This window comes from Helicoverpa armigera, chromosome 2, assembly GCF_030705265.1.
Source record: "Helicoverpa armigera isolate CAAS_96S chromosome 2, ASM3070526v1, whole genome shotgun sequence".
NCBI lineage: Eukaryota > Metazoa > Arthropoda > Insecta > Lepidoptera > Noctuidae > Helicoverpa > Helicoverpa armigera.
In genome coordinates, this window is record NC_087121.1 from 8,400,694 (window position 1) to 8,422,302 (window position 21,609).

General features: G+C 35.5%; 1 protein-coding gene across 1 annotated transcript in view; it reads right to left on the bottom strand.

Annotated features, from left to right (window-relative positions):
• The window catches only part of LOC135118102 (cell adhesion molecule Dscam2-like), a 37,436-nt gene extending 16,317 nt beyond the window's left edge, over window positions 1–21,119 (bottom strand). The window contains exons 1-17 of the mRNA XM_064039163.1: window positions 20,871–21,119; window positions 18,501–18,717; window positions 11,097–11,239; window positions 7,933–8,091; window positions 7,580–7,708; window positions 7,256–7,361; window positions 6,802–7,006; window positions 4,382–4,601; window positions 3,947–4,094; window positions 3,640–3,806; window positions 3,478–3,568; window positions 3,221–3,399; window positions 3,000–3,145; window positions 2,626–2,761; window positions 2,109–2,228; window positions 904–1,089; window positions 416–557 (exon numbers count right to left, since the gene is read on the bottom strand). Coding sequence (XP_063895233.1) covers window positions 416–557; window positions 904–1,089; window positions 2,109–2,228; window positions 2,626–2,761; window positions 3,000–3,145; window positions 3,221–3,399; window positions 3,478–3,568; window positions 3,640–3,806; window positions 3,947–4,094; window positions 4,382–4,601; window positions 6,802–7,006; window positions 7,256–7,361; window positions 7,580–7,708; window positions 7,933–8,091; window positions 11,097–11,239; window positions 18,501–18,717; window positions 20,871–20,877 — 2,501 coding nt within the window. The 5' untranslated portion in view covers window positions 20,878–21,119. The remainder of the gene's footprint in view (window positions 1–415; window positions 558–903; window positions 1,090–2,108; window positions 2,229–2,625; window positions 2,762–2,999; window positions 3,146–3,220; window positions 3,400–3,477; window positions 3,569–3,639; window positions 3,807–3,946; window positions 4,095–4,381; window positions 4,602–6,801; window positions 7,007–7,255; window positions 7,362–7,579; window positions 7,709–7,932; window positions 8,092–11,096; window positions 11,240–18,500; window positions 18,718–20,870) is intronic.
• Between the last annotated feature and the right edge of the window lie 490 nt (window positions 21,120–21,609).

Below are 21,609 nucleotides of genomic sequence, written 5' to 3' on the forward strand. Positions count from 1 at the left end.
ACCTATTTAATATAAATTCCTTGTGGGAAATGAAAATTTAATTTTATTCAAAAACGTATTACTATTAATCAAACATTGAATATAATTTTAGACTATTAGGTACATTTTTCACAAGAAAATATTGAAATTGATTTATAAATTAACATTGGAAGTATTGGAACGCGTTATCGAACCAAATATCAATACAGGAAATTAAATTGTCAAGTCTTCACGCAAAATGATAAAGTTGTGAATTCTCCCGTAACTTTAATCAATCAAATAAAGTGTTTTTGATTGAAAATGTACGAAAGATGACGCAATCATCGCGGCTGTCAATCGCAAAGATTTTGACTGAATTACGTACCTACATAAATCTTACCAAAACCAGTAAAGGGACTTATTACGATGGATCAAGGGAATATAAAAATACACTTACTGCAAAGATAAAGGTCTCGAGTCATGAGTCCAATGCACGTGTATCTCTGGCTCCCCTCTAACCGTGCAAGACAGTCTCGCTGTAGTTCCTCTTACGACCCATCTCGTCTCACCGCTTCCACTTCTGCTAAGTCTTGGAGGTTCTGTTAGGATTATGTTAAACTGTTAGGAAATATTTCGCAAGAGGAAAAATTCGGGTAAGAATAACGACATATAACATTCTATAAATAGAATAAAAGAAGTGATAGGAACAAAGTTTTACCCTTGGCTATGTCTAAACATGACAGTACATTCATATTTCCAGAATAGGACCTAGAATATGAATTCAGCTCTGAATCATTATTCAAGAATTTTGAAATATTTCATTTAACTGTCGTAAAACTTCTAGAACAGGTTAAATTGTTATCTATTATACAAATGAACATAGAACCACTAGTCACAGACGGAGTTACAACTACCTCATCAGGACACAACTTATATATAACTTACCTCTAACATCGAGATAGAATGAATGGTGTAGAAAGGAATGTTGTACTCTTGCAGTGCATCGGTACCAGCCTTCGTGTTCAGGACTGGCGGCTCTAAGCCACACGGTACCATCTATGAGGATGGAGCCGCCGCTAGTGTCCGTAGCTTCTGATTGTCCCCAGAGCACGTGACGCCAGTTGTCACCATCTAAATAATGTATTAGCAATCATCAATCTTTTTACATAATTGTGTCACTCCATTGATTCGCTACGTATGAAACCACCAATTTGTAACAAATAATGTGATATATGAAAAACCGTTAGACCGATTTTGTGCCAACATCCGATAAATACATAGTTCGAACAAAGCCTAAACAGTTGGTTAGGTTAGGTGAGACCGTTCTTGAGTCAAAAAATAGGCATTACAATGAAATTGATATTGTATATTATTATATTTTATATATTAATATTGTCCACCTGAGAATACCTAAATATACCGTCTAACTTATCCATGAAGTTTCTCGTTGAACAACTAGTAAGTCAATTTCCTTACAAAAACTTTGCGGGTCAACGGTCGCGTTTGTTGGAACAATTTTGGCTTTGCTGTTATATTACGTTTATTGTTCTTGTTTAGATTTCCTTCGGCGTATATTCCTCATTCTTTAAGCTGTTTTTTATTAGTTCTAATATAGATAGGTACATGCATGATCGCATTTAGATCAATTAGACCATTCATATTAAATGCTTTTGAAATAAACTGACTCGCTATTGAATTACCACAAGTCCACAACGTAATACATATGAACATATAACATGACCTTTGTTTTCTATTATACGTACGTAATCGAAATACATTATTGGATATCCCGGTGCCTGAAATTATGCGACCACTGAAATTTGGTTATTACCTATACAATTCAGTTCACCTCCATTTGAAATTAATGCTATTATGCACGTTTGTCGGAAAATGAGGGTATTAAATTAGATAGGTAAAATCCTTCAAATAAATGGTTAGTGTGTTTGACCAATAGAATATAAAAGAAAAACTATTTTTAGTCAATTTTCTAAAAATAAGTAGATTCTCAATTCGACTTTGCTGACTTGAATTTCCAAACAATGAAAACTTACTTTAACGTGACTTTTAACACAAAACTCTTTCAATCGATCATGATAAGGTTACGGATTTAGACATGTTTATAGAACTTTCTAGAACATAATTCTACTTACCAGTAGAATATTCCCAAGATATCCTCGGCGTGGGTTGTCCTTTAGCCGAGCAGGGCAGAAGTAACGCCGCTCCGGCCGACACCGAAGTGTTCTGTGCTCGCCACACCCATGTCGGCGATTCTGTGCGGAGAGACTGCTTTATATGTTAAGCTGGCCCTCTTAACAGTACAGAAGTAGATCAGAAGAGAAGATAAAAATGTTTAGATAGGGAGTACATGCTGAAGTAAAGAAGAGAGTAAAGTATACAAGTATCATTCCCAAGATTTTTACCATTCATAACTTATTACTATGGAGCTACATTAAATAAAGGTGGTCGTTGCAAACCAAGACTCAATCGGCAATATTTTTTTTTCAACTAGATTAATATTCCAGTTATCAGGCTAAAACAGTTAACGTGAAGTACCGAGAGAGCAAAATCCAAATATGCACTAAAATACCCAAACCGCTCATATAGGTAAACTAGGCCACACATGACACAGTGCGACCAGACTAAACTTAGAGGTAAGATAATAAATACCTTTGACAATCAGTGAAGCGCTATGGCTGACTGTTCCAAAGTCGTTTGTAGCTCGACAAGTGTACTCGCCGCTGTGGGCCGAACTTAGATCTTGTATGATTAACAGAGAGAAAAAGTCCATGTTTTTCTGTTCAACCTGATGAAAAGCAAACAGAAAATGTACATAAAACAATTTTGTATTTAGCCAATGCCTGTTTTAGATTGCTTATTGCTCTGTCAAATATACACTCGACCATAAATATCACTATGCAAATGTTAATAATAATGTGATATGTGGTGAAATGCAAATGGCGCATTGTTAAATTAGAGCCTGTATTAGCATAATTGGCTGTTAATGATAGATCAGTGAGATATCCCCTTGTAACACAACTTACTTTGAGCATTGAAGGAATAGGTAAGTTATCCTTGTGCCACGTGAACTGTATAGGTTTGTCTCCAGATATCAGACTACAGGTGGCTTGAGTGCTTCCCCCCACTTCAAGTTCTTCGGGAAACTGAAAGGGGGCTATTTTCGGTGGCTCTGTTGACAATACACTGGATATTTAAATATTGCCAGAAAGTTGTAGTATTTCGGTCAAGTAAACGAAATCCTTACTATGAACGTCGAGGCGTATGGTCCTCCGAGCAAGTTCGCCACTCTCGGCCCTCACTTCACACGTGTAAGTGCCCGCCGCCGAACTTCTTACTGAATTCAGTCTTAAAACTCCTCGTTCGTCACTTGATTCTAATATGCTGTCTACTATTGAACCGTCTTCTCGCTTCCATACCACTTCCCTAAAAATGTTCAAGTGTTGATCAAGAGTCTTGTAAAATAAACCCCAATCATAGCAATAATAATTGTGAATGACTTACTTAATGGGATATCCCGAATATGGGCAATGTATTGTCACATCAGTGTCAGTCTTTACGTGTAATGCTGGCAAATATCTGATATTTGGTGGACCTGTGACAGAAATAAAACCACTTAGAACCTCAATTATTCTTTGGAAGTACGCCATTTATGAGTTGGCTTACCATAAACATTCAGTCTTGCTTGGTGTGCATGAGATCCTTGTGAATTGGTGGCGTTGCAGCCGTATCTACCTCCTTCATCTGCTGTCCTGATTGTCACACTTAGAGTGGACACTATAGTTCCCTCTTCACTTCCTGGGACTGCTTCTGCTCTTGTGTTAACACTGTACCTAGCATAAGAAAAGAAGACTGAAGAAGTTAAGAAGACGATTGTATTGCTCCAAACTGTCTGCTGTCTTCCAAAAGGCTCCATAGTAATTGAAAGAACAATTTCAACAGCAGAAAAATTAAGGGCTCATTTGTGACTTACTTGTCTGGGGCAGCGGGTAACGGTCTATCATCTAACGTCCAAAGGATCCGTGGCGAAGGAACTCCAGTGGCAGCACATCTTATAACAATACTTTGTCCGATCCTTGTAACTGCTCCACTAAACGTTGACACCAGCCTTGGCGGCCTGTCTAAAATACGGAATCAAGATAAATGGTTGTACGAAAGTTTACTTTATAAAACGCGAGTCTAGAAGGTAGCAAAGGCAAAGGAGTTTTTGTAAGCTTGCTTTGATTCTGATCTGTAAATCAAATCACCGACAAGACAAACACAGCATTTTTATAAACATATGTTCAAATCGTGAATACGACGAAGTGGTTGATAATAATTGAATAGCCCAAGAAACCTGTAATATTTTTTCTATATAACTCATTTGCCTTGACTACATCCCTTGCCACTTTCAATATTCAATAATTACCAGCAATAACCAACTCGGCGCCAGCAACAGCGGAATCAGAATGATCATGCGCAGTGCACTGGTACAACCCGGCATGGTGGGACCGCACTGGACCAACAGTTAGACGAGACTGAGGAGCATGTAGCGGCCGACCTTCGTGTTGCCAGCTCAGTGTCACCCCACCACCACGACCTCCTACTACTGAGCAGTTAAGGTGTCCTGATCCTCCTGTGCCTATCATCTACAACAGAAGACATTACAGGGAAAGGTTAAAGAAACTCACAAGCAACAATAGTCAAAATACTTTTGAAATGAAATGTAATACCATTTCTTTTTTTAGAAAACTTGGGGCTTATTGGTATGCTTTTTCATTTTAGTGGTACAATAGTGCAGTCATTGAAGCGAAAAATACGGTCTAACCTCCGAATTTTTTTACTGTGAACCGATTTGCATGAAATTTTGCAATTAGGTTCATCTTACCCTTAACTTCAAAAGTGAATATGATTTGAACTCCGCCACCCCCCCTGGGGGTGGTTGCCACCCCTTCTTTGGGGTGAATATTTTTTTTGCAAAATAACCTCGGATATCGATAGAAGACCTAATTTTAAGCAAAAGTTGTCTTTAAAGTTAAAAAAAAAAATCCAATACTTTTCAAGTTATTGGCAATTGAAAATTCGCAAATTTTTCACGTTTTTCATCGGTTTTTTGCAAATATCTCCAAAAATATACGTTTTGTCGAAAATGTATATAGAACAAAATTGTAGCAGGTAAAACAACGAACAATTTGTTTTTTTATAAAGTGTTCTAAGTGCAATATTAAGCTAGATATTAAAGATCAAAGCCGTTTTTTATTTTGTCTGAAATTTAATCGACGTAGTTTATGCCATCTATTATTTTAGTAAGTTGATCAATTTACGAGTTTTATTATTTTACGGTGACATATATACACATTACAATAGTTGTGACTCTTTATTATACTGCCTACTTTCACATTGCTCCAAATATTGACACTCCGAAGTTTTCAGTTACTAAGTAGAAAAAAATATGACAAGTTTTTGGACCGTAACTCCTTCAATTTTCATGCTATCACAATTTATAAAAAACCACTGTAAAAGTAATTAAGAGAGCTACAACATCCATCATTGCAATATATAGTAAAGAACTTTTTTCTAAAACGGTGAAGGGTTAAAGGGCTTAAGAGAGGCTGTGATTGCGCTGCCACGCGCTCTTTAAACAATCATATCTCCGTCAATTTTTGTTCCACAGAAAAAACAAACAAACCAAATTGTTTGTCAGAACAATACCTAATTTTTTTATCAGTACACTTTTATACGTATCTGTCGTAATTTTTGAGATATTATGAAAAACAAGTGGGTTTTTCTTTAATTTGAAATTTTGTTCTTTTCGTTAATCGTGACATTTTTGAAAAATATCTGTCCTGAAGCAGCCAAACTGATACTATCTATCAAACTCTTCATAATAAAGTTAATCCTAGGCGGGATACGATTAATTTTAATTTTGGTGGAAATGGCACTTATGAAACCCATTGATTTAAAAGAAAAAATATAAGATGCTCCCCTTATTTGCAATACAGCTCACTTATTTTACGTGCAAAAGACTTTTAATAGTACTCATCTTAAAGCTTATTTCAAGCACTACAAAACCCATTTGTATTAGAATGTATAAAATGCATCTACTCGCCGCTGCATGGCATTGACCACAACGATTAAATTTCAGACAAAATAAAAAACGGCTTTGATCTTTAATATCTGGCTTAATATTGCACTTAGGACATTTTATAAAAAAACAAATTGTTCGTTGTTTTACCTGCTACAATTTTGTTCTTTATACATTTTCGATAAAACGTATATTTTTGGAGATATTTGCAAAAAACCGATGAAAAACGTGAAAAAATTACGAATTTTCAATTGCCAATAACTTGAAAAGTATTGGATTTTTTTATAAACTTTAAAGACAACCTTTGCTTAAAATTAGGTCTTCTATCGATATCCGAGGTTATTTTGCAAAAAAAATATTCACCCCAAAGAAGGGGTGGCAACCACCCCCAGGGGGGGTGGCGGAGTTCAAATCATATTCACTTTTAAAGTTAAGGGTAAGATGAACCTAATTGCAAAATTTCATGCAAATCGGTTCACAGTAAAAAAAATCGTAGCAATAATGCTTCAATGACTGCACTACAAGTAGTACAAGTAGATAGATACTGCAACGAATTCAATGTACAAAATAATATTCTCTCCATATCTAATATTACATTAAGAACATGATATGTTTTATTTAGTTTTATTAAACGAACGAAATCACCGGCATACAATTGGAGTTTGGCATTCAGACAATATGGGGTATAATATATATAATAGTGCAAAATATTTTAACAAAGTTCACATTATATAGAAAACTACACTCATATTTCTAGAACTTACCAGCGGATTCGGTGATACACTAACAGTCAGCGGTTCATACACGACCAGTTTGACCAACACCCGTGACGGCGACTCAGGATTGGCGGAGCACGCGTACCTCGCGGCGTGGTGCGCGCGCGCGGCCGAGAGCACGAGCGCGCCACCGCGCACCGTGCCCTCGCCGGACACGGCCGCCCAAGTACCGGACACTTCCTGCCGCTGCCAACTGATGATTAAATGCTATACGTTCAGTGGGATGAAATGGTAGACTGAACTAGTGGTGAAATGAAGTTCAATGGACATAAGGAAGCTGTTATATAGAAAAAAGAACAGGTTCAAATTACATCCGATTAAAGTTTGTGCTTTGAGTACCAAAAATGATGTTGTCTTTATGAAATGTTCCTTATTCACGAACGAATATTCTACTGATATAATTGTTATCAGTATGCCAAATGCAATGAGTGTAAGTACTTACCTAACAGCATGTCCAGTGATATGTCGTAGTATGCACGGTAAAACAACAGTGTCCCCAACACGAGATTCTACTGAATTCAGTTCAATATTTTCCAGCCAGCTACTATCTACACGGGAGAAAAAAAAGTGTTTCATTTCATTATTCAGAGAAAATCGATCATTAAACATAAAGGATGACGAAATGAAGCTTTGTATATCCACAATGACCACAATGCTACTCTAATCATGCGTATTCCTCTTTGACGATTAAACACAGAGCAAATCCAGTAAATCTAATCTCTGCAGATTGTAGGGGACATTCTAAATGCATATAAGCTTGACTGACCGTCGGTAGTGAGTTTCAAAGGCGGACTAGGAGTGTCGAGCGCCACGCATGAATATTCCGCCTGTATGTCCGCTTGAGTCAGGTCTAGTCCAAGCAGGATCCCGCTGGCCCCGGACACCCAACGAGGTTCTAAAACAAAATTGAACTTTCTAGAATAATTAGTCGCTTGATGAAAATTTCCTGCAAGAATTTCAACAGACTCTCATGAAATATGAAAAGATGTTGACATTAATTTCATAGAAAAGGTCAATGTTTTTGAAAAAGAAGAACTTCTATAAATAATAATTACCAGAGGAAAACTTTACAGGTAAATACAGTTCATGCCTAATTATAATATTATTTATTTATCTTACCACCACTAAGATATCCAGAGGACAGCGGGAGCCCATCCTGCAGCCAAGTGATATCCACTAAGCCGACTTGCGGTGACAATTCGCACCTCAGTATCACAGCACCGCCAATCTTGGCCGGAATCAGCTGCCGAGCAGTGTGCGAGAGGACACTATCTTCCACTATAGAAATAAGACACGAGAGAATGCCATTTTATTAAAATAAAAAAAGAAAGATGAAAAAATGTTTGTTATGATTTCCAGACCTCTATTATAAAGTAACAGAGTTCATTTGTTTTGCCAAACAAAATAGCTCTGCCTTTACCGAAAAATAAACTTTATCAAAACAAAATCCTGTACACCGTAGTAATGGACCTACTACGAAACTTTGTAACTCAAACGTAGTAAAGAAATGAACAAAAATGGACCTCGCATTCACAATACTTGTACATTTGGAATATTAAAAATGTTCCTTTATTTATGACCAGATTGGGGTCTGCTTTAAATCAAACAAAAATGGTACAACATAAGTTTTTAATTTGTATCTCAGTATTTTACATACCTCAATGTAAATTGCGCGCTTGTTTAGGAAAATAAATACATACAAAAGAAGATTTTTTATTTTACATGTTTTGAAAACCATGAGACATTATAAAACTTTACGTTCATTTTAATAATGCGTAACTTGAGACTTTCATAACTTGTCAAAAGAAATAACGAAACAAAAATGAGACGGAATAATAAATAAAGGAATAATTGCGTCCGACATGGCTTTGTTTGTGAAGCCATCTTAGGCCTGACTCCCGTCAATTTCAAGCTATATTTAAGTTCGCCTTTTGTGTAATTCTTTTACGTCATCTTATTGCTGCCCAGATGAAATAAATTGAATAAATATGCAGAACTAAAAATATAATATACTTTGAGAAGTAAAATAAAGAAACTGTTACGTAACGCATTGTCTTTTGATTTATTTATCGCGCCGTTTTTAGTGCCGGATGAGGTAACTCTCTGGGTAGCTTAAATTAGTTAGATAACGCAAAAAATAATAATGGATCATAGACCAATTTACCGATAGATTTAAAAACATAGAGAAATCAGTAACAAGGTAAATAAGTATCGCAATATCAGAGTATCGAATACTTTCTTCGGAACTCATTTGAATGAGAATAAGCTTCTACTGCGCCCCCATTTGTTGCCTTTCAATTTTCCCTTTGTACTCAGCTTCATTGTAGGGGAAAATATTAAAATATGGTAAGTAAAATCTGTAAGTTGAGAGCTAGTTCATGAGTTTGTAAAGAGATGTTCTTACTAGCAACCACTTACGATTGTGGAACTCGTTAACGTGGCTGCGTTGTTAGGCATTAACTCCACTGGTTTTGTGTTGTATCGAGCTCCGTAACGAAGTTCATTGAGTTAACGAGCTCACTGAAGCATTTGTTTGGAGTTGTCTTAACTGACAGTCTCAATTGATTAATGTGCCTCGAAATATGATGAGGAACAAAATGAACGAGTAATCGAGTGGTTTATTCAAAACTCAGGAAAACAAAACTCCGCGTTTGTTATAGGTACAGCTGTAGCAGAAAGTTACGACGTAACCACATTCGTACATTGTTGTGCGTTAACTAAAAATTACCATTTTCTGTTCATCACGAGGATTTGTACCAAAATTTTTCATTTTGTATCTTGAATCTAAGTCGAGTTTAAGCTGTACCTAGTCAATTTCATTTAACTGATTTATCAGCCATAACCTAGTTAGTTTCTAATATGTTATGAAATTCAACGGTACCGTATCCAATACTGTACATAAAAGGCTGCTTTAAAGATGAGACGAGACTTTTTTTTTCACTAGGTCGATACAAAAATGTAGTACAAACGTTAGGCTTGAAGAAACAAAATTATTTTCAATAACAGACCGTCGGCTTCGTTATAACAAGGTTATTTTTCCGAGATGAGGGACATAATGTCGCTCAATCTTTAATTAAAACTTTCCGCGTCTCGCTGGAAAAAGTAATTGGAGTGAAAAATATTCATCTTTTCAAATACCTAATATTAAAGTCTGGAGGCTACTGGTATGGAAAATAAGTGTTGTTAATACGAACTAATTATTGTACATAAATAATAACTTATAAATAATGAATACAACAATATTTAAAACTTTTGTTTGGAGTTCTCAAATTCCTCTCTAAAAAAAAATATCTGCCTATGTCTAAAAAGATTTTTAAAAATCTGCAGCAAACCAGCGAGTTGATAATTCGTTTTAACTTAACCAATTACTTTCGAAAAAAGTAATTAAGAAGTTTATTTAAATAAACAGATCATGACTAATTTGATAAATAACCCACTTTTGTTTCTAACGTCCCCGAAAAGTGCCTCCAACTTTCCAACGTTTCGTGTTCTTAATGAATGTTACGAAACTTAAGTTACATTATTTTTCTTTCTGTAGCCCTCAGGGATAGCGAAGTAAGATTTTAACAAGACTTATAGTGAGGCAGCACTCAGTGCTTATCTATTTACCTAATCGTAATTTAAGCCCTGTTCGAGCTTGCCTTGCGGATCCTCAGGAAACAAAGAGAAAGTTACGTTGCTACGAACTCACTCTAATGTCATTTTTAATCCCTTAATTAAAAGTTTTTCTGCGTAAAAAAACTCTGGAGCCATGGGCTGTTTTTCATTTTATTTCATATTTCCCCTGCTGTAACGGAAAGTTAATTGGTCCAACTCGACTCGAAGTTGTAATTTGTTTTGCCCTCTTGCCGTACATCTGTTTATTACACAAGTCTGTTGTTTACAGTTTTTATAATTTCCATTATTGCCTCTGCGTAATTGAGGCAGAAGCTACGCTATAGGTATCTGTGTGAAAACGACGATCAAAATAATAAATATTTTCGGTCCGCAATTATTTATTCATTACAAATGTTGCTTTACGAGGTCAAACCCGAATAAATCTCTTTGTTTGAATAAATAGGTACCTTTTGTTCGAACAGAATTTGGCTAATTTTGTATTATAATTATGGTAATAAAGAAACACGAGTAGTCGCAAATGGATGATATTTGTAATCAGTTCAGATCTCTACAAACGTGAGAACAATTTTAATATTTATTGTTTTGTAGAAAGTGCTCTTAAATTATATACACACGTTGTTATCTTTAGAAAAACGTAGTCTTAGATTAAATAACATAGTACTCACCAGGTTGTAACATAACAGGTCTGGAAAGGACTGTTCCCGCTCGGTTCGATGCCCGACACCTCAGCATTGCGCCAGCGCCGCTACCCGCGTCCATCAGTGACCGTCTTGCACCAACCACTAGTCTGCCGTCACTTAGCACGTGCCTAGGGCAAAAATATCTTTTAACAACTAAATGTAAAAAAAAGATTTAACAAATATGCTAAGTCTATGTAGAGGTATAGTGACAGCCTTAGCACACAATATACATAGAGTTATACATAAACTGTAAATAAATGACTGAATATTGTATTTCTTATTTATTCTACTTAAAGCTTACGGAACGGTACCAAAAGGGGACTACTATTAGACGTATAATTTCACATCTCTCTTGCACTGGAATGCGGACCATTTTATCTGGTCATATCGTAACAAGCCTTCTGCACTCGACATAAAACTGCGTTGAGCTAAATTGATAGCTATCAAATAGAAATGGCACAGCTACAATATCTATTATTCTGCAGTAGACGCTTGTCAATTGAGAAGACAGAAAAAAATATAATTGCTCTAGTAACCAATGACAAGGGTAAAGGAAATGAAAAGCTAAAAGAATAACACGCTTTAATTAGAAACTAATTAAAAATAGCGGTCTCTGCAAGTGTTCAGAATTTCACCCGTTTTTTGTGGTAGACAAGTTTTCGAATGTCTTCTACACGATCTATAATATTCACCGTTTCAAATGCATTTCTCAAGTCGAGTTTGTATTTATTCGCGGCCTAAGGTAGTGTGCTTGCATTATCAATTCCATGTTATTGACCCAATATTACAATATTATATATCAATTTAAACTCGCATCGTCGATTAATCGCAGCTTTATCATTTCGTGAATAATCTTTTTTAGATTTAGGATATTTCTGTGGTAACTCGCATTTCGGAAGATTCTGCGTTTATATATTTAGTTTCTAAGGTTAAAATTATCTAATAAACACTCTTCCAAATGACTTATGAGGCATGATTATGTAGCTAAGCAATCTGTCACTCAAGACCTGCATGAACATAAACATGAAAATGATGAATTCGAAAATGGTCGACATGTAATTATTCTGACGAGACATCTAGCTTCGAACATTTACCAAAATGATTGACATTCGATTATTGGTTGTCATGTATATTAAGTACATGTGTAATGAATACATTTTACTAATAAAATATCTGTGTATCAGATATTTTACATTTTCAAAATTTCTACCAACAAAACTTTTTAACATCACGAATATTGGCCAGATTTAAATAATAGCTAGAAACTTAGTTACATCAGAGTCTTAGCTACACCAGCAATTATCTCAACATTCCACCTTCGAGTTTCCCCTATTCCAATTTGAACACCGCAACCGCAAAACGTATGCACCAAGTTACCTGCTCCGAAAAACTTGAACGAATTACTGTCATCATGCGGTTTCATTTCCATTCATTTGTCAAGATGTAAGAGGCTCGTTTACAACGCGTCAAAACTTTAACCGGCGGTATCGGTACGGAACAGCCGACTAAGAGATGAAACTTGGCTCGTATAAAAGTACGTTATGACGGTAATCGTTACCAGTAAAGATACAGCCATTTCCTTAAGCGCCAACTTCATTACGTTCATGCATGATATTTGTGATCATCTTAAAATCCTGTATTAAGCTTCCGATATTAAAGCTGAAAGTAGGCGCGTTTTTATAGGCGAATTACGTTTCTGTGAAAATATTTCCGCTAAAAGTAGGTTTATTCAAAAATAGGAATATAATTACTTCTTGGAAATTACCTTCGTTTGTAACAAATAGAACAAACAGATTTAGATTACACTTCTTGGAATAAAGAAAATTGAGGCACAGTTTTATCGAATCTTTTATTGACATATTAAATATGATGGAAGTTAGCCGTTTATTCCGTTTAATGAAACTAGCATTAAAGGTTTACTTAGTTCTTAGTAGCGTAAGTATTTCAAAGTTTTCAGGACTACGTCTTAGCGGTCTTATAAAGATAAGTACCTACACCATGTTACAACAATAGAACGTTCACACCTACTATTTATCGATAAAAGTCGTATATAAATAGAGTTAAAGATTCTTTTGGCCTCTAGAAAACTTCCATTTACGGGAGTTAGAAACTTCATAGTAAGTTAATTTGTAAGTGATTGTTACGACGGGCAGTAAAACTGAGTGTAATGTACGAGAACTAATAGCTATAATGGCTTCAGACGCGAGACTCAATCAATAAATATATTGCGACTAGCTTCCGCCGGCGCCTTCGCCCGCGTAAAGTTCGGTTGTATCGCGTTTTCAAGAGAATTCTTCAAAAGTCGGGGTAAAAACTATCCTATGTTCTTTCTCAAAGTCAACTCTATCTCTGTACAAAATTTTATTAAAATCAGTTCAGTGTATCAATCAGTAGACGTGAAAGCGTAACAGACAGACAGACAGACGGAGTTACTTTCGCATTTATAATATTCGTAAGGATGAAGAATTTCATGTTGTAAATTCTTTATTGTAAAGAAAATTTGTCTTCCTAGCATAATATCGAAGTGTGGTTAATTAGATAGAAAGGAGCTCTTAATCAATGTTTCTTCGTTGAATAATGCTTTGTTATGAAATTGTTGTTTTAATCAGAGTTATGAATCTATTTACTGGGTTATTTCCAGAAGCATAAAGAATTTAATTAGTGCACCAGACTGCGGTGGAAGAAAAACAATAACTGGAACAACTTTTAACTCATGCTCCTAGATGTTAACAGTGATTTAGTAAGATTTTAAGTTGTTAAGGCTGTCAATCGTATTCAGTGAGTGATAGAATAATACGTTTCGTATAAATTTTATATATTAAAGTGTAAAAAAAAACAATCACAGAACTTTCCTATTAAATTTCCTATATTGGTATATAGGTATACTATGTACCTACCTAGGTATGATAAAAACCAGTCCCGATAAATTATCTTAAACTATAAATTATTGCTTTCGACGCCGCGTTTTCTCCCTACTTTCAATTACCGGATAAAGAATTTTCAGTTTTTATGTTACTTTCATAACTTTTTAATACCTAAGTAAGTAGTTAGATATTTTTCCTGCATGACGTTGTGATTGATTTAAGGGAACGTGGTTTTTAGGGTAATTTTAGTTTACGGTCAAAAATCAACTGCCTTTTTATATTAAGAACAAAGCTATATTAATTTGATGTTTGAATGTTTTCTTTACAACATTTTTTCCACGTTTTCAGTTCAGGCCCTTTTACCCAAAACAAATTATCGGTTTTCTGAATCGGTTTGAATGAACACTAAAACACTTTAAAACATATTTAAGGATGTTTCTATGTTTTTTTTTTAATCTAAAATGAATGCTGAACATTTTTTCGAAAAAATATACAAACGAAAGCTTACGAAACGTGCGTTACGTGATCATAACTATAAAGAGTGCCATTATATTCAATCTCTTCCCGTCATCACACAGTCGTTGCTGACAGGTTATCTTCAGCCGTCTCGATATTCGATCATTGCCAATTTTCCGCTGACATAAACGTGCTATACAACTTTGTCTACCTACCTATTGATATGGAAATGGAAATCTAATTTTCTATTCCAATGTTTTGGTATCTGGGCTTAGTTCTGCGTTGAAACAATGTGATTAGATTGAATGTTCGGAGAACGAGTTATTTTATGCGAAGCAAAGTGGAATAAAAACATTAAATACGATATTAAATATTTACGACGTGAACGCGGGAATTCCGTAGCGGTGTTTTTAAAGTCTCATGACGAAAATATTTTTCAGCTTTCATGTAACAGGAAAATAAATGACCTGTCCATTTTTATTTCCCAACAAGTTTCATTCAGATATTGTGTACCTGGTTATCGTGTGCTAAGGCGAGCTATCTCCACGAATAAACCTTAAAATAAGTTCACAGGTGAAATGTCCAAAAGTTTCCAACTCGGCGAGAGTAAACAACGCCTTGTTACTTTTTACTGCTGACACGAGTTGGACGTGATACGTAACTAACCCAAACTACGTTTATTTTACCGCACAGAATATAGAAAACGACCCTCATGCCTTCACGGAGAGCTGTACAAGGTTTATTTAAGTTTCACGCTACTTGGTGTCGCTAACTTGCCACTCCCGTTCAGTATGCGAAAACTTTAAGTCTGACAGTGTCATAATAAGCCGCAGACTACATAATTATCGGTGATTTTTAATGAAGACGTAAAATAACCTTGATAGTTTGTGAAACGAAACGTAATATCCCTCTGTTGTCAAGGGACCAAACATAATCATGCCGATAATGGAATGTGGAATCACGTTAAACGAGATCCCTCTTGTCTAGCCACTATCAGCTCTGTAACAATAGATTCCATTAGCGTTCAAACAATTGGGACGGGCACCTAAAGTATTAACTGATACTTAATACTAAAACAACCTCAGGCTAATGTTTAATCGTGCTTAAAATAGGTTCTGTACACATAAAATGAGTATTTTTCTAAGATTTCTTGTGAAGAAGCTGTCTTACTACGTTATAAGAATTACATTTGAAACAAGAGTGGTTAGCATCGTTGAAAAAATATGGTAGCGTGTGAACGTGCCGTGGCCATTTATCGCTGCTCGCTGGCTATAAGTCAACTGTCACCATAATCGTTTGTTTCATGCTCACTTTGCCGTCGCCGGGAGTGGAGTGTATGGCAATTGAGAGTTACTTGCTCGTTACGCCGAACCAGCGTCTTGTTACATTTCTACAGGATAAGTGCCCCCAGTAATATTTTACTTGGGACAATGGAAATTATTTTCAAAATGAAATCTGGTTTTCAAAGTGTTCCGTTATAATTTCAGTAAGTATTATTTACTGTGTTCGCAAAAGTTAGTTTGTTCCAACGATATGATGTTACTGTGTGTTCCTTTTTTAGTGTAACTTGGCAGCCGCTCAGGACATGTAATGGCACTAATGAACAACATACAACATGTGTACGACGTGGTACATCCTATATTTTCAAGACTATAATTCAGATAGACTATCTTAAATTGTGAACTGCGCTTGCAGTTTAATAAACATGTTACATATTGGAATGTCCATTTTTATGCAATTCTTTGTCGCTATTTTAACAGAGATGTAAGAAAGGATGAGCAAACTTATTAGTATCTGAGATGTGTGTCCAAAACGTCTTTTCATCGTCGCTTTTGTCTATTATTATATAGACAAAAGCACGCGGGTGCAATTTACTAATACTTTCAAATTCCTGAAGACTACATCAAGATACTCTTGCTGAGAATTTGGTACAGCGTTAAGTTAGCGAACACTGAAGACTTTAGTAATTGCGCCTTGGAAGTGTATCGGAGATCGGCAAAGTTTTCAACTCAACACATAGGTAGGTCTCTCCAACACGTCCTCGCCTCGCAACTTACCCTTAACGGACTCTGATCGGAAACTCTGCCAATTTATTAGCGGCACCCCGCGGGGAAACTCGAATTAGTTTCCCCACACATCATTTTGTGACTGTGTTGCTCTCCGCAGAAAACGTTAATTGAGCATTGGCTACGTTTCATTCAGCTACTCTATAAGATGAATAGAACATTCGTGTGAGGTCTTTATTTTTATTTTGTGAGGTGTTTGACTACACTGACTCGTTTGACTCGTTATTTTATACGGTTTCATTAGTTGCCATCAGAACAATATCTCGACGCAGATCTATACGATATTGTATAGAGAAACATAAGAGCTTAATTCGATCTAAGTACCTATGCATATCAAATCTGTAACGGCTCATTAGAGAAAAATCTCATCAATCACTCTAATCGCTAGTCAATAACAATGCACATTATCTTAATGCACTTTTAAAATAACTTTAGAGTATTAAGTAAAATGCTAAGAAACTTTGGCTGCAAAGTTTTAAATGTCTCTTCGGTAAAGTTGGTGAAGTCGACGGCACACTTACACAAGGCCTTATTAAAAATACAAAACTCGTCGAGTCGCTTGCTGTTAGTCATTAGACACTGTGAAGCAAAAACTTCGGGACACCCGGTGCTTGCGTAATGTTGATACATTTTTCTTGTGAAATTTCAACCGAGATTAATTGACACAACTTTGTCATAAGCTTTTAGAGATGGATGTTTTATTCTGCGGAAGCATCGCTGGTCACTTACTCTTAATTAATATTGCGGTAACGAAATACAGTGTCCTACAATGAGGAGGAAAGCTAGGGCAAAAAGTGCAAAAATATATAGGTCTTTGTTTTTTTAGCATATTTCGTACAATTCAAAAATAATGTACAATGTTATAGCTTGTAAAACTCCCTACCTAACCTACTGGCAAACTGTAAGTACAATAAAGGTAGCAATATGAACGGGGACTTTTGAGAAATATAGCAATAAATAGTGCTTTAGAAAACACATGAAGTATTTTCGTAATAATATTCAAAGACCCAAGTTCAAATCGTAAGTGTATCAACTCTCCAAATATTCAACCACTTGATCTTATGAGTTTCCTAATTGATATGTAATGTAACATAAATTCAAAGTAAAATATTCAACTAGTACACGTGTTCCAGAACGTAGCGAAGGCATTCGCCTGGGGTGCTCGCAGTAAATATTAACTTGCTCACTCCGGTATCGCTTTCTTGTAAAATATAGGTGAAGTTCGAGTAGTTTATTTAATGGACCCGTCGCCGACTTTCGCCTGCACCCTAACACCCAATCCTGAAGCAATCTAAAGACCGATCAGACGATCAGTCGCGCTTACTCTTTAGAACGCTGAGAGTGCCGCAAGACTACGTACAAAATAGCGCTTAGAAAACTATTTAGGTATCTATTGGTAAAATCTTTACTCGACTCTTTAGGATTCTTTCAGTATAATTAAATCTGAAAAAAGAAATAAGTGCAATACAAAGCCATGACAGTGTGAGATTTTAAACAATAGCTAAATAGTAAATAACAACTTCGTAATGTATTAAACCTATTCATCCACCATTAAGTAATACACAATACGTAATAATCTGTTAGCAGAATTATACCTATTTCCTCCATTATCACCTAAAACCGAATATACCGTTAATTGGGAATTTAGGTCGAACAATTTTAATGGAAATCCATTTCCTACGTCATACGGTCTACAATGCTACTGGCTTGTTAAAAATGTAATAGTCCAATGTTCAGTGAATTGTTGCATCGGCGGATTGGCCAATATGAAATAGAAAAAGTTCAATTTTATTGCAATTTATGATTTATTGTTTTCATTCGTTTGTGGATTAGCAATAGGCAAATGGTAGTTTCGAATTGTCGATGGTTTTGTGAATATCGGTGAATATTTTAGTGATGCTTTATTAATCAAGTAATCGGATTACACAATAGTATTTATATGTATGCCTACTCAAAAGTAGCGGTAGTCCTCTTTTATAAAATGAACTTATAGGTAATCTCACCTTAATCCAGGTATAGTAGTCAACAGTTGTCCTTCAGCGGTGACCCAATGCACGTCCGGGGGCGGATGGCCGGTTGCCCGGCAGAGTGCGTGCGCGCCTCTCGTGGCGGGCCACAGCACGCGCGCCGGCGGTTCCGTGACAAACCGCGGCCGCTTGTCGCTTGCGCCCACCGCTTCTAGTACTGCCAGAGTGATTAGCATCCATGGCAGCTTGTACTCTGAAACAAAAATGTATGCATGAAAATCGGTTCACCAATGAGGACTATTTTGGTCCACATAAAGTGACCATAGAACCTCTTCCTCTAATTGAAGTTGTTAAAAGCATTGAGAGAAAGTGTTCCAGATTCAAAATAAGATTTTTCCTGTAAAATGACTTGAAAAATATTTTATCAGCGAGCTGTTCTAAAAATAATATTATTTGGTATTAGAAAGCGCTTAGATGAATGTTTTTAGATGAATGTTTAATCAGTTTAATAATAACTGGGAATACCTGACATTTCGTAGCTAATTTTATAAAAAGTTGCGTACAACTTAATTTCTGAGAAATAAATATTTACGACACTCTCACACTCGGATCAAAACCGCTTGGATATCAGATCCATCTAATAGAACAACAATAATCCTTGGATCGTGAAAAATCAAAATTCAATTTATCCAAATGAATATAGTTAAGTATTGTTTGTTGAAAATGCAATACGGCGGATTTTCACAGAAGGCATAAACATTGAATTTAATTTGGCCATTAGTAGGTAGATACTAATAAACATTTCGAAATTAGTCTTGATTACAATTAATTCACCAACTTTCAGCCACCATAAATCATAATTAAGTAGAGAGTAGAGCATCCAGAAATACGAAAACAGTTACACGAGTGTTTGTTTCAAAAAGTTGAACTTTAATTTCCTTTAGCGTTTTAACATTCTGCATCCACGAAGTTGTTCTCCCTAGCATAATCCATCAAAAGTGAACCAAAACGAATCAACTGCCGGATCGAACGCTGAGTTGCGTTTTAAAACTTTTTCAAGGAACGCTTTGTATAAAATGCTTGGAGTCAGCACTTTTCACTAGTAAATTAAACTAGCCTTTTGGTAGATTGCGTGGCTTCTAAGAATCCAATTCGTAAGCGGTTCGTTTTCTGTTTTGCTTAATTTCAAAGGGTGCTTATAATACTTTGCGGAAATCTCATTTTAAGTTAGATAAGAATTCAAAGCAAAGCTTAAGTTTACTATTTCTGAAAATAATAACACAGGTACTGGGTATTTCATCTGCACAAATAAATAATATTCTCGGAAGAAATGCAATACTTCAGCATTCAAAACGATACTTTGATACGAAACTAGATACACCTACGCTATACATTACTTGTCAATACGAGCGTAAAAATATGTATATTTTCAGTATTTCAAGATGAAGCGGCGGTGTCGTTCATACCGGGGTCATAACATAAATCAGAGAGAACCTCTATCGTGAGGGGTGACGGTTTATTTACTGCCGAGGTGCGACCCACTTGCCGGGAACATTGCTCAGCTTTTAAATTGAGATTTTAGTTCACACATTCGTATGTTGAATGAAATGTAGCTTTTATGAGTTAATAGTTGTGCTGGGTATTAGGAATCTACATTTCTGAAGAGTATAATAATTTTGTAGAATTCTCTTTGTCACACAAATGTTGATGAGACACGGATTGTCATAAATTAAAATAGAATAGAATAGAATGTTGTAGAATAAATGGTGCTCAATTCAAAATACCTATAACTGGTATTATAAAACACCACAAATTTTTTAGTGAACACTGAAAGAGATTTAGTTTGTTATTTGCTACCAACATGTTTTCTGTCTGATGCAAATTCTACGAAATTTCGATACTTTTTTTAAACCAAAAAATACGTCGATATGCTTTTTTATGATGTTTTATTTCTGGCCAATACCGTCTCTTTAAATCGTTATTTAACAAATATTTTTAAAGCTAAATAAGCTTTAGATACTTAACTATAAGTTTATTATTATTTATTTGTTGTATTGTATTTTTAGTTACAAACATTCTTTTCAAGAATGATTTTGAATGAAAAGAATTTAAGTTGAGTAAACCCTAGAGATTCTGCGCTACTTCTGAAAGCTTTCAAATTATGTAAAATCGTTGCAAAGAAGTGAAAAGTTTTTGCACTCCTGAGATTTTAACTTGCAGGTATTCCAATATTTTTGTAAAACTTATATCAACACTTTAACTTTTGAATTTCGTTATGAAAAATTAACAGTTTCTTATTGCAATACCAATAGATTTTATAAAGATACCCTCAATTCTACACTTTCATCATAAAACCGTCCATTACAAAATTTGCATAAAAACCGAATAAATTAATCTAAAACCAACCTTTCATTATTTCCGCAATCACAGAACACCGCTTTCCAAACTACCCATCTAAGTCATGATTTCAAAACAGTCACAAAAATCCACATGCTTTACGATACACACTGCAGTTCCAGAGTCATATTATTTTTAACACGTTTTTACTTCAGCATCTTTACGGAGATCGTTCGAAGTTTTCCCTCCAAAAGTGGTAAGGGAGTCAACACATGTTTCCCCGACGGCGTTCGCACGCGGACTGGGCGCGAACGACTGAAACCCGCCCTCGAGTTCTCGACTACTCTCAACTGAAACGCTACACTGGCCAACTTAATACTACCGACTTAAGTTTGATTTTATGGGCGAATCGGTACTCTATACGTTCTTATGATCAATTGCGTTCAACTTTTCGTAAATATAAAGAGTTTTGGAGTAACTTGGAACTGACATAATTACCTAGTATAAAAAATTTGTAGATGTAATAAAAATATTATGGTGATTTTCTGACTGACTGAATAAATGAGTTTGTAAGGTAATGTTTTTCCTTTGTCTTACATAGTCGTAAAGCTCAACAATGTTGATTAAGCAAAATATAATTATATTATGTCGACGGTGTAAAGGACATAAAAGTCGGAAAAACAAGGTAATAAATAAAATGAGCTGATTTATTGATTACAGATTTTGCTAGTGTGTAATACAGTAAAACAGTAAAATTGTTCTGTCGTCGCATTGCGCTGGGAAAACTGATCAATCAACTTGCTTTTAT